Here is a 17,106-nt window from a genome sequence, read left to right as displayed (position 1 = left end):
CATTTCCCCCTCACCTCTATATAAAGGTGAAAATGTCCATATTTATTTAATTGTGCTATAGTTTTACTCTGCTGAAACTGTTCTTTTGAGTAACAGAAATTTTGCATTGAAATCGCAGACATACTGTACATTACAGAGCATTTATACTAATTGCATGTCAACACTGAGCACAGTGATTTAAAAAAGTACAGTATTTTGGTAAAAAAAAACAACACAATGAACCATAATCAAGACACTAGGATTGGGCAAAGATTTTAAACTTCCCAGTTCTGAGTGAAAATAGAATCTATGATTGAGGACCTAGCATAGAACCTTGAGGAACCCCATTGACAAAGTTTAACGATCGTTAAACTGTTTATATTGATATCAGTCATCCAAGTAACTTTGCATTCATTAAGGGAATGTACCAACAATCTTATACCTTAAAGGACAACCGACGTCTCCGGACAAGTTGTGTCCATAATTTGTAAAATGGCTTCAAATGACTTCTACTGAGCGTATTTTAATAAGATTGCACCGCATATAGCTATATTTTACGTTTTAAGACTTGCTCTGAATATTCAGGAAGTCTTGTTTTTGAGTTGGTGACGAGTCCGTACGTGACGTCACGAAAGGAACGCCCCTGACTGAAAAAAAGACGCATAGTAGCGGTCCTTCCATCACGTCAATGTATTGTGATGTACTTGTTTGGTCTGGGGACCTCGTGTTGCACCCAAAAGCTGCCAGAAGATGGCGTCCAAGCTCCATATAAGGAATTTATCAGCCTGTGGAAACAGAGGTGGCCACAGGAGGTCGACATTTTGTGCCTCTGTTTCGGTGAGCAATTTCCCCTCAATGTTGCCTCATAATGGCACGGAATAAATTCTTTAATCGATTGCAAACATGTATGCTTTCCTCTTCAGAACAATTTGAATCATATTCATAACTGGATGTGGAACAAGAAAGCATATTCTCCGAATCTGAAGCCATTGTTTTGATTCGCCAGCAATGCAAGACGGCATGGCGTGACGTCACGAACTGGGGCCGGGACTTTCTAAAAATGCCAATTCACAGCTCAATTTTTTTGCAAATTTTGGACACTTTAAGTCATTTTTATTGGTGTTTTGTATTTAAATAAAAATATCATACTGCATGTTTTGAGTATTTTAGATGCTATAAAACGTTTTTCTGATGTCAGTTAAAAAACAAAAAAGTGACGATGGTTGTCCTTTAACATTACAAATTGTTGTCAATTAGTATGCTCTGATCAAAATGTAAATAATGTGAATTTCTGCTACAGCAGAGCATCTTTATTTCTAAAACTCAAAATTAAAAGTGAAATCACTTTATTCTATTCCTCATGACCGGGTTGTAACAAACATGTTTAAGCTTTTAGAACTGATTTAGGTCATGGCAGATGGGCCGTGACATTCACAGTGAACAATCTAATAAGCTCCAGTCTTTGAGCTGTTTTTGTCAATTAATGGCAAGTGAATTGCTCATTATATTGGTGAATTATAATATGTTCCGTGCAGTTTATTTTATCGCCTACTTCTCCATACACAATGTCAGTTCTCCCCTAACAAGCAGAGTAAGGGAGAACAACTGGGAGAACTTATCACGAAGCATTAGCGGTTACATTTCAAAAGATTCTACACTGCTTTCTGCTTGTTATTTTTGTAAACATGTACATGTTAGACAAGAGGTTGCAGTGTCCTTTAACTTATTTGATGTTGAATCGCAGACACGGACCAGCTATGCTGCTGAGACAATTCAGCAGGACGGTTGACCAACCCCTTTCTACTCATTTTCCTTTTTAAGCATATTAACTCATTTACTGCCAGACGTGCAAAAATGTGTCCACTCCAGCGCCAGGGTTTTTGTTATTGTCACTAGAAATTCCAGCACCCACAGAATATTGAGTTTTAGGACTACATAAACATTTAATGAAGCGTAAGGACTCTCTTCTTTCGTCAGAAAAAAAGTCAATTTGTAAATTATATGGGTCTGGAGTTATATGAGCTTGAAATGAGGATGACTATCCAAAATACAATGCAATACATACACATTGGTTGAAATAGCGCTTTAACAACAGCTGAAGCAGGAACAAGGCGCTAACATGGAAAAAAAGGGAGATGCTGCCCACTTGTGGAAAGGAAAAACATTGCCAGAGGTCTGGCCAGCGCTTTATCGGCACACAAGCAACAAAAACCCCTCAAATTCGGGAATGGCGCTCCACGTCACACTTTTTTATTCCCGAATATATTCGGGAATGGCGGTGAATGAGTTAGTGAACTCCACCAAAAACTTTAGACCAGACCAGTGGGATATAAATTGTAGCCGAAGTGAATTGAGATGTAAATGCAAGAAAAATCGACAAAAAATCGCATTGACGATGGAGCTTTGTTTGATTGCCTGACGAGGACCACGCAGAGCAGCAACTTGAATGTCAGCATGTGAAAAATATTTTTTTTTTTAAGACCAGCAACGACTCCAAAACAAGGCTGCCTGAAAAACACACCTTTACAATATTTTGAGATTGCTCTTCCGTTGGATCTTGTTTGTTTGTCAAAGAGTTGTCTAATTTGGCTTAATTTGCAAGCAATGATCCTCTATTACATATAAGTCAATTGTCACACTCAAGGCCAAGGGGACCAGATCATTGGATGTGGTGGTCCAAATATGGATTGATGATTTCAAAATTGATTAAAAGTAGTTCCTAGTTAGAAGTGTAATACATTTTGTTACAGAGAGTGAATGAGGGAGAAGAAAGCATTTGTCGTCACTGTACTGCGCAGATGAAGCAAAATTGAGGTTATGAAAATAAAAGACGACCAATCATAAATGAAGAATAATAACAAGCATATCGCATGAATTTTGGGTCGAGGATGATAGTCTCTCGATCCCGGTGAACGCAGTTTTGCGACGGGATTGGTCAATGGCAGCGTGTTGTTTCATTGTTGTCAGAAACGAGAGTGCCTGGAGAAAACATGCAAAGCTCCGAATGAATCTAAGATCTGGACCCAGAACCTGTGGTGCATGCCTCCACAAATATCTGGCTTTGAAATCTGAGTTTTAGTAAACGATTCAGGAACTGCAAAGTGCGTAGATCTTGTTTTTTTAACGCGATAAGACAGGCCATGTGGCCCCTGAGTAGGCCAAGGAGTGCAAACCCCAGACAAGGACCACAGCTGGTGAGAGGCAGAGAGGAGCATCTGGCTTTGACACATCACTTGTTACTGTTGTGTGACCTAAAGTTCATGTGGGAGCGAGGCAAAGAAGCGACTCAAATAGGTTGTCCTCACAGCTGGCCTGAAGCTCGACAACTGCGATTCAGTGCGCACAAACCGCCGTAACGTCATTGTACACCCGAGTATTGATGAATCCTGTGAGCTGGAGGATTTCTCTTTCATAGTCCTCCGCATGTTCATTAGCAGTGACATCCACCAGAAGGCTATTATCCGGAAATGTCACTTTATAATTAATCCTGTCAGCTGGTGGCTTCCCTTTTCGGGGTAATGAGCCAAATCAAGCTGATTGTATTCACGCGCGTGTGTCCAGACATACAGCTCTATTTTGGACTCGGATGCCAGGATATTTCATTTCATTAGCCGGCGAATGTGCCTGAGGGCCTTTTGATGAGCTTCCTCCAGCTTGTTTGGCTTGCTGGAGTAATGAGGACATGTGAGACCGCGCGGTCAAAAGTGAAGCCAAGTCTTATACGACAAGAGAGCAAAGTTTACTCACACTTGGGTAAGGATCACCTTTGACTCGTGATGAGGTTCACTCTCCGCAGAGGCAATTATGGGGGAAATTTTGAACTGTTTAGCAAATTGATTTTTTAAAGCTCCCCTAGAGGCACAACCATTTCTATTGGTTCGAATTTTAATAAAAATCCAATATGAATTTGCACAAAGCCGGGAGGAGTAACTCCCGCATATTAGACTAATAGAGAAGAACACTGTGTCTCTGAATGGCCGGCAAATGGTTTGACATTTACCCTGCCATGTGCTCAATTATTGGGAGAGGTTTTTTTTTTCCCAGAGGCTCTATGCAGTTATGCTTGGTGCATTCTGCAAATGGGTATAATCTATACAGGCTTTAAGGGACTCTGGCTGTGATGATGCGTGGCTGCGCTTTGTAATTGCTAGGCGGCATTTCAAATAACCCACATCAGCCACCCAACTTGTCATACAATGCGGCTTTTCACACCTCAAAAGCTAAATATGAACACTAGTACGTGAGCTTAAAGGACAACCGACGCCTCCGGACAAGTTGTGTCCATAATTTGTAAAATCGCGTCAAATGACTTCTACTGAGCGTATTTTACAAAGATTCCACCGCATCTAGCTATATTTTACGTTTTAAAACTCGCGCGCTGAATATTACGGAAGTCTTGTTTTTGAGTTGGTCACAAGTCCTCACGTCACGTCACTGAAGGAACGCCCCTGACCGAGAAAGGACACATTGTAGTAGTCCTTTCATTCACGTCAACATATTTTGCTGTACATGTTTGGTCTGAAAACCGTGTTGCACCCAAAAGCCGCCAGAAGAGGGCGTCCAAGCTCCATATGAGGAATTTATTCATAAAGAAAGGAATTTTTAAACCCTTGTTTTTGTTCCTGATATTTGGCATCTTTTGGCCTGTACACGTGCATCAATAGCAGGTGTCATGTCCTGACTAGCTGACACGTTCACAATGTCATTTAAGTGCTTGTTCATGAGCTTTGAACACATTTTTTGTTTTATTGATATTGGATTTTGCCTTAGCAGTCTCGCAGTGGAGAAATTTACATTTCACAGCAACAAAGTTAGGAAAGGGATGAATACAGGAGCTGCTGGAAAGGCAGCCACTCTCGCGGCGCCGTCTTAAAGTCAAAACAACAAAAAAATAAAAAACAACTAAATAACAAATAACATAACACAAAGACACAGAGAGTCATTCATTCTTAAGCACTTTCTGTACCCTCTTTGTTACACGATATTAATATTCATTACTGAGATTTGTTCACGAAGGTATGTTGTTCCAAACATGTACAACACTTTAGCAGCCAGAGCTGTTAATCTGGGGTACCCTGGTAGTAGGTACTGCTAAAATTTGTCCAGACCTCCGGAGGCAAATTTGCCCTTCAAATCTGCATCGCATTGCAAATCAATTATTTCTAGCTGGATTTCGACCGGTAGAACAGAAGCTTTAACTGTGAAATGTGAGCAAAAAGACTGAAAATTCTGTCTCAAATTCACCAAATACTGAAAAAGTTTCTCAAACTCCCACAGTAATCCTGCAATCTTGTCTTTGTACCGCCCCACTTCCGCATCAGGTCTGGTCACACACACACACACACACACACACACACACACACACACACACACACACACACACACACACACACACACACACACACACACACACACATCTCTCAGGCAGGGTAAATGAGCGGGGTTGCCACTTGCCAATTGTGTGATGAAACCGCGGATGAAAAAAAATGACCGGGTTGAAAAAGAACACCGCCTTTTTCTTCTACCTTGATCGAAACAGCACCACTCTGCCCCTTAGTGGACAATATTTGAATTGCACCTCATTAAAAATATGAATTCTATGTCGTTTGTGCATTTTTTCCACTTTTAAAATCATGCGGTCCTGATTAAACCTCCTTGGGGGACGGTTTCGGCCCGCAGGCCGTATGTTTGACATCCCTGTTTTAGACACTGTATTTTTATTGGTGTTCTGCATTTGACTAAAAATGCGTGTTTTGGGTATTTTAGATGCTATACAACGTTTTTCAAAACATTTTATAGCATCTAAAAAAAGTCAAAAAAGTGATGTCGGTTGTCCTTTAAGTTACATGCGTGTTTTTTTCTGCTTAAGCAAGGAGCCATTGGAACGAAGGATTGAATTAATTTGTCGTTCCAAAAAAAAAATTATAATAAAAGCTGGAACAAAATTTATATATCACAACGCTATCTGTTATCTCAATATAAAGCACTGCAAAGTGAGTTTACATACAGCTGTACGTTGAAAATTGATTTTAATTAATTCTCATACAAAACCTTATAATTCTATAAGGTATTGTATGTTAAACAAAATTAATGTGCGGAACTAAACGGTTTGGTCATCGTTCTGGGTGTGACTATACCATTGAAGTCGAGCCGTACATCCTCAATGATGCCTTAAACCGAATGAATAACAATTGTTTGTTTATAATTGTGGCTGGGTGGATGCATGGCGATGAGCAGAAAGGAGCGTTTGTGCAGTGCGCAGATGCAGAACTGTCGCGGCTTGGAATTGAAACAGATTTACGTGGGACAGGTTATGTGACACACCCTCTTTTCATCAATTGATGCTCCAGCTTTGTGTTTGCTTTCATCATTTAGCTTGTAACAGACATGCACATTTCATAGGTTTGATTCGCATTGTGGCGACCCCTGAGGGGCAAGGCCGAAAGGAAAAGAAGAAGACATGCACATTTCACCACGACGTCCCTGATACAATGGTGAAAAGGATGCTTTGATTCTCTCCTCTTTCATCTAGAACTGCTTAAGTGAAGTGCCTAAGATTGAATGACTGTCTGTGTCTTTGTGTTGTCATTTTTTTGTTGTTCTTTTGACTTTAAGGCGCCGCGAGAGTGGCTGCCTTTCCAGCATCTCATGTATTTTGTTTTTCAAGTTCTTTCTTTCCTTTTGTCATAAGTTGGGCCATTCATACCTAAAGGCCTAATGGAAAAAAAAGTTTTCTCAATTATTTGATGCAGCTCATTGTGAACATGTACTTCACATTGTGGCCAGTATACATAGGTGCCAGCTGTCCTTTTCACATAGTGCTGCAGAGTAGTCCCAAATTAACCCATTGAACGTCAACACGTGACGGCTAATCACAAATCACTCCTAAAACAGTAATTCAAATGAAGAAAAAGTCAATTCACCATGTGTTTCAAGTAATACAGAGCTCATCTGGGGCACAAATGGACTGCGGAGGAGTCATTAACACTTCTGACGCTGCCACATGGGAGCCATCGTGTTGGGGGTTGGAAGGTATGCTACACTACTATCTGAACCTTGGGTCAAGTTTTTCCTCTGTGATTAGCGGCATCATGCGGTTAAAGCTGCTTGGAAGACTGAAGTGGTTCAGGACTTCTAATCATATGTTGCCTCACCATAGAGGTAAAAGAAAGGTGGCTCTATTTTATTCCAGTCTAGCGTGGACCAGAATATAGCCATCTTCTCCCCAATGTTCTGCACATCCTCGCCTGTCGGCTCAGAGCCGAGCTGGACCTGTGCTGGGTGACTTGGAAATCAAACAGATTAAGAAAGCGGACCTGGCAGAAAGCTTGCAGGTGGATTTTCCCGTTGCAGAAAATCTCCACCTTCAGTGCACACTGGCAGAGCTTGAGAAATTAATTTGTGTGAGGCTGTCACTGTGGAATTGTGCGCAAAAGTGGCGTCAAAGTGCACGTCTGCTTTTGTGCATAGGGGAGAGAAAACTTCCAACAATGGTGGGAGGCGTTTTTTCCAAACTTTCTTGAGTAGTTGGGATTAAGGTGTTGTCAGAATCATGAGGGACTCTGCAAAGACTGAGATTAGGGGAGAAACATTACCTTGAGGTTTATTGTGCTCTTTTTTCTACTTTATGACTTTCTGTCAGTTAGCAAAAACACTGTTTGACTTGACACGTGTGTAAATGTGCGTGTGTCTGTGCATTTACATTTTTTTTACTTTTGTTTAGTTTGGTTGTGTGCTGCCTTGTTTGGCTTCCCCATATCTTGTCGTTGCACTTGCCTTCTGTCATTGTCACTGTCTTTCAGTTCTTCCCTGCTCAATATGTTAAGTGCCCTCAGATAACTTCCATTGTGAATTGACGCACTACAAATGAAAGCGAATCGATCTCTTGCGCCTGGTAGTCAATGTGCATTGAATTCATTGGTATCCAAACTATAGCCCAGGGGTTGATTGTAGTTGTCTATCTGATGGTGTATGCTGAAAATAACATTTGCTCATTTGATTAATGTATTTTTTTAATATGCTGATTAACCATTGACAACAAAACTAGGAACATTTAAACATTGTGGCAAATACATACAGTAATTCATTTTCATAAGCAACTCCACTGTCTGCCCCAAGGTCCACATAATTCGGATAGCAAACGGATGCCAATCCAATCCAATTTACTGATTATTAGAGCAGTACCAGATGCTCCCCACTTTACGAACGAGATGAGGTCCGAGCGGTCGTTCGTAAGGTGAATTTGTTTGTAAATTGCTTCAGTGCGATACATGTATTTTGTATGGAATGTATGTTTAAGTCAAACACTAGACGGGGAAGTATAAAACACAGACGCTTAACGTCGTAAAATAAATTCACACCTACTGTAGTACGACGACATATAACCTTGGGTCTGCAGTAAGCCATGACTGAAGCTGCTTGCACGTAATTACTGAATTACATGCCAGCTGCCATTACTTACGCCTCACGTCTTCCGGGGCGTCAACTGGGAAGGGATATTTCCTTCCCGCCCACATACTCTACACAGCCAATCGTAAACGAGTTTGGATTATCAGGCCTGAATTACAAACAGTAGTCGGCAACACTTCAGCATAGCCGGGCGCTGATTGGTTAGCCTTTGTGTCCGTCAACATCCAGCCCTTGAAACCTTCAACGTGTCTGCGTGCGTGTGCGTGAAGCACTATACGCAACCAAATGCAAGCGAGCTCGGCGCCCAATACAAAATATAATTTACTACATATAGGTCCAAACATTTTTCGACATACCCGCAAAAATGTTAGTATATTCCGTTTTTCCGTTAGTATATTCAGCTTTTCTGGCCAATCCCTTCAAGTTGACCAGGCAGCTTCTTGGTCAGAAGAGGGCTGGTCACCTTACCTGCTCTAAGGAGGCCATCAACAACCACCTCAAGGCCACGTACAGTGACCCTAGCAGAGAACAACCGCTAGGTCCATGCGATGCACTGACAACACCACCAGAGCCTACATCAGACTTCAACCTCAAGGAGCCTTGCCTAAGTGAAGTGGTGGAAGTGGTGCGGGGAGCAAGGTCGAGCTCAGCACCAGGCCCAAGCGGAGTACCGTACAAGGTATATAAAAACTGCCCAAAGCTCTTACATCGGCTTTGGAGGGCCCTGAAGGTGATCTGGAGGAGAGGAAAGATCCCCCAGACATGGAGGTATGCGGAGGGAGTATACATACCCAAAGACGAGAGGTCTGAGAACATCGACCAGTTTCGTGTCATCTCCCTGCTGAGTGTGGAGAGCAAGACCTTCTTCAGCATTGTAGCCAGAAGACTCTCCAGCTTCCTCTTGAGCAACAAGTACATCGACACGTCAGTACAGAAGGGAGGAGTACCGGGCGTTCCTGGTTGCCTGGAGCACACAGGCGTGGTAACCCAGCTCATCAGAGAGGCAAGAGAAAGTAGAGGTGACCTGGCAGTATTATGGCTGGACCTCACCAATGCCTATGGCTCCATACCCCACAAACTGGTGGAGGTTGCACTGGTGAAGTATCATGTACCCCAGAAGGTGAAAGACCTCATCCTGGATTATTACAGCAAGTTCAGCTTGAGAGTCTCCACTAGCCAGCTGACATCTGACTGGCACCAGCTGGAAGTAGGCATAATCACTGGGTGCACCATCTCAGTCATCTTATTCGCACTGGCTATGGGCATGTTGGTCAAGGCAGCTGAACCAGAATGCAGGGGCCCTCTTAGCAAGTCTGGAGTAAGGCAACCTCCCATCAGAGCCTTTATGGACGACCTCACAGTGACAACAACAGCTGTACCAGGAGCCAGGTGGATCCTCCAAGGGTTGGAGCGTATCATGGCATGGGCACGCATGAGCTTCAAACCCGCAAAGTCCAGGTCCTTGGTTCTAAAGAGGGGGAAAGTCACAGACAAGTTCCGTTTCAGGCTGGGACAACACCAGATCCCCTCAGTGTCTGAGAAGCCAGTGAAGAGCCTTGGCAAGGTCTTCAACTGCAGCTTGAATGACAGCGAGTCCATCAAAGCAACCGGCGCTGAACTGGAGGGCTGGTTAAAAACAGTGGACAAGTCTGGGCTCCCGGGAAGATTCAAGGCCTGGGTCTACCAGCATGGGATCCTCCCAAGAATCCTCTGGCCGCTGCTAATCTACGAGGTCCCCATGACCGTGGTGGAGGGTTTTGAGCGAAGAGTGAGCAGCTATCTGCGCAGATGGCTGGGACTGCCCCGCAGCCTAAGTAGCATTGGGCTGTACGGGAAAATCAACAAGCTCAGGCTCCCCTTCAGCTCAGTCAGGGAGGAATTCATCGTAGCACGGGCACGGGAACATCTGCAGTACTCTGGATCCAGAGATGTCAAAGTGTCCGGGGCAGGGATCGTTGTGAGGACTGGGAGGAAATGGAGGGCAGCCGAGGCAGTTGAGCGTGCAGAAACTCGACTGAGGCACAGGACCATTGTTGGAGCAGTGGCGCAAGGTAGAGCTGGACTGGGGAGCCGAACAGCGACCCGCTATGACTCTGCCAGCGCGAGGGAGAGGCAGAGGCTGGTGCAGGAGGAGGTCCGAGCTGCAGTCGAGGAAGAACGAACCAGCAGAGCAGTGGCCATGCGGCAGCAGGGCGCCTGGATGAAGTGGGAGCAGGCGATGGAGCGCCGTGTCACCTGGAAGGACATCTGGTCATGGAACCCACAGAGGATCAAGTTCTTGATTCAGGGGGTGTACGATGTCCTTCCAAGCCCATCTAATCTGTGCACTTGGGGCACCACAGAAACACCAGCATGCCCCCTGTGTTCCAAGCTTGGGACTCTGGAACACATCTTGAGCAGCTGCCCCAAGGCCCTGGGTGAGGGTCGGTATCGGTGGAGGCACGACCAGGTCCTCAAATCCATCGCTGAAGCAATCAGCAAGGGGATTGCGGCAAGCCGTTACACCCAAGCCACTGCGAAGTCCATTCACTTTGTTAAAGAAGGACAAAGGTTGAATACATCAAGCAACCGCTCTGCTGGTTTGCTCTCCACGGCCCGAGACTGGGTGATGACAGTTGACCTGGAAAGGCAACTGAAGTTTCCAGCACACATCACCCAGACCAGGTTGAGACCTGACATCATCTTGGTCTCTGAGGCCACAAAGCAACTCTTCTTGCTGGAGCTGACGGTTCCCTGGGAGGAGAGGATGGAGGAGGCTCAGGAAAGGAAGAGGGAGAAGTACCAGGAGCTGGTGGAGGAATGTCGGAGGAATGGGTGGAGGTCGAGGTGTATGCCGGTGGAGGTGGGCAGTCGGGGATTTGCCAGCCACTCCCTGAGCAAAGCCTATGGCATACTGGGCATAACAGGTGCAAACCGCAGAAGAGCCATAGGCAACAACGTGGAGGCAGCAGAAAGAGCCACCAGATGGCTCTGGTTGAGGAGGGGAGAGCCGTGGGGGCAGTGGAGCAGTAGCATGCCACTTGGACACAGGCCGGGGCCTTGCAAACCCCGGTCGGGTCGCCTGGAGGAGGGTGTCTGTTGAAAGACCCGAAACACCCAGTGATTCTAGGAATCAACACTGATGATGTGTCCAAGTTTGTGCATCAGCAGATGTATTTTTAACCGTATATTCCGTTTTTCGTAACCCAAAAAAGTTTATTGCCTGATCAAATGCTCCGTTGTCTGTCCCCCGGTTATTGTCTTCTGTCGATTTTTCTTTTGATTTACGACCTCCTCTGGCTGGTTGTGCTGATCATAAATGCTGTATTAAGATTTTACTATTTGTTTCCAAATGTCTAAATTACAGGTGTTAAATTCAAGGCTCGGGTCAGATCTACTCTTACTCGTATGACTTGATGTTTCCTGCTAAAATATCAAAATTGCAAATTGTTGATATTATTACCAGTCCTCCTTTTTTAAAACAATTCAAATATTTTTTGAAAAACGTTTTTACTTGCCTTTGATTTCTAAAATGTAATTTTTTGTTTGTGTATTTATAGTATGACGCGATTGTCTATTTCTTTGATGTCAGTCAAATGGGATTTTTAATGGCTACCATGACAATGATCAATAAACAAATAAACCATAAATAACAAAAGAGTGAGGTGCACTGTGTTGATTTTACGAGAGCAAACCACACACACAATACTGCGCAAACTCTTGCACGCCCAACCTTTTCCTCTTTTTAAAGATATCATCTGTAATAGATTCAAGAAAATTTGTTTTTCATTTTTTAAATTTCCTGTTCCCAAAATATTTATATAACAATAATAATAATAATACCTTTCATTTATAAGCGCCTTTCAAAACACAAGAAGACTTTATAGTCACGCACATTCAACGGACACCTTCACTGTTCTTGTTTTTTTGTAAAATGACTAAAGACAAATTTTATTCAGACCGAATCACTCATTTAATTGTTATTACAGTATTTCTATTATTTTTCTCAAGCGATAGCTTCAAAATGATGTTATGTTCCATTGTCACATTCAGTACACAATATTCAACTTGTTGCATGACGGCACTCAAATGTGTACCGAGAAAACAATGCCACACAGAAAGCAGCATTAAAATAGTGTCAAATGGCTCCATTTCACTTCATTTCCATTTCATTTCACTTGGCGCTCAATGCTTTACTTGGATCTGTCATCCAGGTTCTGTTTGAAATAATGGTTGCTTGGGAATGACCCTGATGAAAATAGCCCACTGCCCTCCGGCGAACAGAGCCACACAATTGTCTACTGACCAGTTCAAAAAATATAGAAAGGAATAGTCAAGTGCTGTCCTGTGAGTTGCAGTGTCAACTTCCATGTTGTCCTTGAAACACCTTAGAGAAAGAGTCACATCTCACAACACGGTCTCTTCTACCAGGACATGTTTATTTACAGCGACATATGACACAAGTGTTGCACAGGTACATAGAGAGAGACATCAATATTCCCACTTCCTGCACAAAAGCACACTCAGCAGGGAAGGTCCAAAAGGGTGCAAAAGATTTGGGAACAAAGAGGACACACACTGTACACTGAGATCACACACACCCATTGAACACCCTCCCCGCCCCTGACAGAAGAGGACATGGTGGACTGGTCACAGGAGGAATGAAGTTTCCGACGTTAAATACAAAAATAACACGTACAAATCGTAACGCCAGCGAGGCACTGTTCACTCGCATGTACAGTCAGCGTGATCGGCAGAGGAACCGCGACATGGACCATCCTTACGATTCTGGTGCATTGGGTTTCTGTGAGAAACCATGTTCGGACATTAAAAAAAAGGTTTGCGGGAGAGGGCGGTGAGTGGCGGCAGGGATTACGCTAACACTTACTTTAGCGCTGCAGTCCAGGGAAGTTAATTACTGTCCATGAGTACATATTCAGCGACTCACATTCATGGGAGGTCATGATAATCTCACACAGCATCAAAAAACAAAACAAAACACGTAAAAACACAAATAGAAAAATCGAAACAACAAAACAGAATCAGTTGCCAAAGATTAACTCATTCACTGCCAGACGTGCAAAAATGTGTCCACTCCAGTGCCAGGGTTTTTGTCATTTTCACTCAAATTCCAGGACCCACAGAATATTGAGTTTTAGGACTACATAAACATTCAATGCAGCGTAAGAAACCTTATACAGTACTGTCTTCTTTCAAAGCGCTAACATGAAAAATAGGGAAATACTGCCCCCTTGCAGAAGGAAAAAAAAACATTGGCAGAGGCCATGGCCAGAGCTTAATCGGCACCGAAACAAGAAATAACAAAACCCGAACAAATTTGGTAATGGCGCTGTACGTCATATTTTCAATTCCCGAATAAATTTGTAATGCAATGAATGAATTAAAATCAATTTAGATTTGAAATTGGGAATGCTCCACATGGCTTGCAAATGCAATAGACAGATATGCAACCCAGTGCATGGAGATTATTCTTCTGCTCCCCCATATACAAAACACAGTTGATAATAAATGCATTAACATGGACACGGTGTGTCATAAAAGCTCTAGGACTGGTGTCACAAAACAGATCCCCGAGTACGCATTTTCTCTTTCAATGTAGTCCAGACGATCAACAGCGTGTCCACCAAAAGATTCTGCGTGTGTGTGTTCAAGGGCAGACAACTAATGGCTGCTTCGGTCTGACCGCACAGCTGCTCACAATACCTCGAGCATCTGACAATTTCTTCCTTCTGACCTTGCAAACCACCCACTATTTATTCCTCCCTGTTCTCTAGCTCAAGGGGTACACCACGATGCTTGAGGATGCGGACGGCATCAAGATGGCTGTGATGACGGCAATGCTGAAGATTCTAGAAGTCTTTCCAAGCCTGGGAAAGTGCATTTCGAATTTTCGAAGGAAAATATGTTGGATTGGGAATGTTTTTGTGCCACCAGTCTAGGATCTTTTCTGACAAACCTCATATGTCAGCATGAAAATAGTCACACCATCAGCCTGCAGTTGTGCTGATGTTCTATTGTTCAGTACATTTTCCACAGTTCACAGCAGCGCAAAAAATAAATAAAATCCCCAAAAGCAATGCAGAAGTGATGCAGAAGTGCGTCCCGACACGATGGGAGCAGACGTAATGATTTCTTCAATTGAAATTGGCTCGAGGCTGCTGATTTGATTTGACAATCAAAAGTTAAACGAGCACCAAACTTTGGACCAAACACAACATGACAAAAATAAGAATCTGCCTTTTGAAAAGAAAAAAAGTCACATCCTTCATGGTATATTTACATAAAAGCTCTGCAAAATATTTTTTTTCTCACCTATGTACAACACGTGACAATGTCAGTGAGCAGACCAACAAAGGTAAAATACTAAGGAGACATCAGAGGCACAGAGCGCAAAGACATCAAAGTAAATGTTGACTTGTGTCTGCATTCTGAAGTTCCCAGCATTTCAGCTCTGCCAACAAACTGCTTTGATCGATCAAAAAACATTCACAGTTCAAGCTCCCAGGAGGAGACCGACATTCAAAAAAAAAAAAAAAAAAAAAAAAAAAACATCCAGTTGTGTGATGAGAGATGACAACAGTGGCAGCAATACTTATTGTCAATACTTTATAAATGACTTGGTTAAAACAATAAACAAAACGCACATATGCTACTAGACAAAATATTCTTTTTCTTGTCTTTTTTAAAATCGAGATGCTTTTATTTTCAACCCCTTTTGCAACACACAAAGAAACGCGTTATCCCTTTTGAGGACCGTTCGGTAGAAAATAGGTTTAACATTCCTTAAGAAGTGAATAAACTCGCCTGCCTCAAAGACAGGCAAATGAAGAGGTTGACATCATCGGTATACCAGGATGAGCGTGTTAGTCGTGTGAGCTTCTGTTGCTAGAATCGCCCCTCAATGTCATGGTGAGAAGTCAATTAACGTGATGGTGGGTGTGGTTAGAACTGAACTGTGGTTTCTTTGGACAAGAAACACCCTGTGGGATGGGCGCTGAAGGGGTCAAAATATCATGTGAATCATAACCAGACACAACAAAACAAGAAATATACAATCATTTTTTTCACTCATGTCATGTCAGCACCCACGCTTCAATCTAGTATTTCTATTTACACATGCCTCTCACACATATTTCTCTCCACTATGCTCCATTGCTGTAGGTTCTCTAGGTTTTGGTCTTGTGATACGAATTTTCCTGCGGGCACAAAAGAGGGAGCCCACTTTTATGCCTTGCTGTCTTCCGGCTTGGCGTGGATACTGTGCTCGCCCTGCAATTTGATTTCAATCGTATCCGGCTTGAGAGACTCTTTGCCATTTTCTTCCTTCAGCGGCAGTTTCCTGCAAGTTGAGAGCACAGCATGCAGGTGACACAAGTGCCAGTGAACATAAACTATAGCAAAAAGTGTGATGGGCAGACAGAAATGATTTGCGCAGTCAGGGAGGATGTCCATGAGACACGTGGTCGCATGAGTCACAGACAGGAATCGATGGAAGACAGCCGGAAGAGACTTGATTAATTGAAATAAGAACACAGCAATAACAGAAGCGGATGAGAATGTTCATTCATTCTTCTGCTTGGAGAGACAGAATCAAAAATGGAGTGTCTGTCAGTCAGCATTAAGATTGAATGACTGTGTTGTGTTGCATTCTTTTGTTATTTTGTTACATTGACTTCAAGATGTCACCCTGAGAGTGGCTGCCTTTACAGCAGTGTAGCATATGTCACACTGCTACAGAATGTTGCGACAGGTCGAAAAGCAGCGGTGACGTCACGACCGCAGGTAGATTCAGATGGTGGCACAATAAACACGTTGACAAAGCAACTCTCCTCTCTCATTCCTCCGGACACAACATTGGCGACGAAGATGGACTTCTACACAGCTCCCCTCCCCTCATTTCTCGCGCTCCCCGGTGAGCCACCAGTCCCGTGGTCCCGCTGGTATGACTCGTTCACGACATATCTGACGGCGATCGGTCTAAACGAGGCAAGCGACGCACGGCTAACGGCTATGGTAGTGCACAGCTTGGGTAGTGAAGGGCAGCGCATTTTTCGATCTCTTGGACCCGCGCAGACATACGGGGATTGTGTCACTTTATTAGCCCGACGGCAACTGTGGGTCAGCCTCGCACCCCACACGTGCGCCCACTTGCAAACCCACCGGTCAACGATGCCAACACTGCGGGAAGCTGACTCATTTCGCAAGGATGTGCCGCTCTGCTCCCACCTTCACCTACGACCGTACCGAGATAAATGTCGTCAGACATCAACGGGCCAACACACGCAGACCTTGTGCCAACTGTGGCTCTGCCTCGCACGCCATGCGCGCCCGCTTGCAAGGCCACCGGACAACGATCCCAACGCTGTGGTAAGATGAACCACTTCTCCAGGATGTGCCGCTCCGCCCCTACGTCGACAAACGAGGCGAACCACCATCCACTGCGTGGGCTCGCGTGCCAAGCCATTCAAGTGGTGCACAGTGGAACTGGATGGAGTGAGCTTACCACTCTTGCTCGACACTGCAGCCTCCAGGTCACTGTTGAACGTGTCCACAGTTCGACGGCTATTTTCTCATCTCCCGATCGAGGCCAACGCTGAGGACTTGTTTGGCTATGGCCAAAGTAAGATTGGTATGGTGGGCACTGCCACCTTCACGGTGCGCTATGGCTCAAGGACTCTCCCTGCTTTCACTTTCCAAGTGTCCCGTCACGGCGCCAAC

At 44.0% G+C, this 17,106-nt stretch overlaps 1 protein-coding gene across 4 annotated transcripts in view; it reads right to left on the bottom strand.

Annotated features, from left to right (window-relative positions):
* Positions 1-17,106, bottom strand: part of ncam2a (neural cell adhesion molecule 2a) — a 260,785-nt gene that overhangs the window by 34,671 nt on the left and 209,008 nt on the right. For 2 of the 4 annotated variants that reach the window (XM_088998251.1, XM_088998250.1), the window contains one exon: positions 12,793-15,727. The exons of the other annotated variants lie outside the window; for them this stretch is intronic. In XM_088998251.1, coding sequence (XP_088854377.1) covers positions 15,671-15,727 — 57 coding nt within the window. In that variant the 3' untranslated portion in view covers positions 12,793-15,670. Of the gene's footprint in view, positions 1-12,792; positions 15,728-17,106 lie in introns of those variants that run through there. 4 annotated transcript variants of the gene reach the window in all.

Source organism: Hippocampus bargibanti, linkage group LG01 (assembly GCF_051943395.1).
Source record: "Hippocampus bargibanti isolate YZ-2025 linkage group LG01, ASM5194339v1, whole genome shotgun sequence".
In the NCBI taxonomy this organism is placed as follows: Eukaryota; Metazoa; Chordata; class Actinopteri; order Syngnathiformes; family Syngnathidae; genus Hippocampus; species Hippocampus bargibanti.
This window is presented reverse-complemented; position numbering and strand designations above follow the sequence as displayed.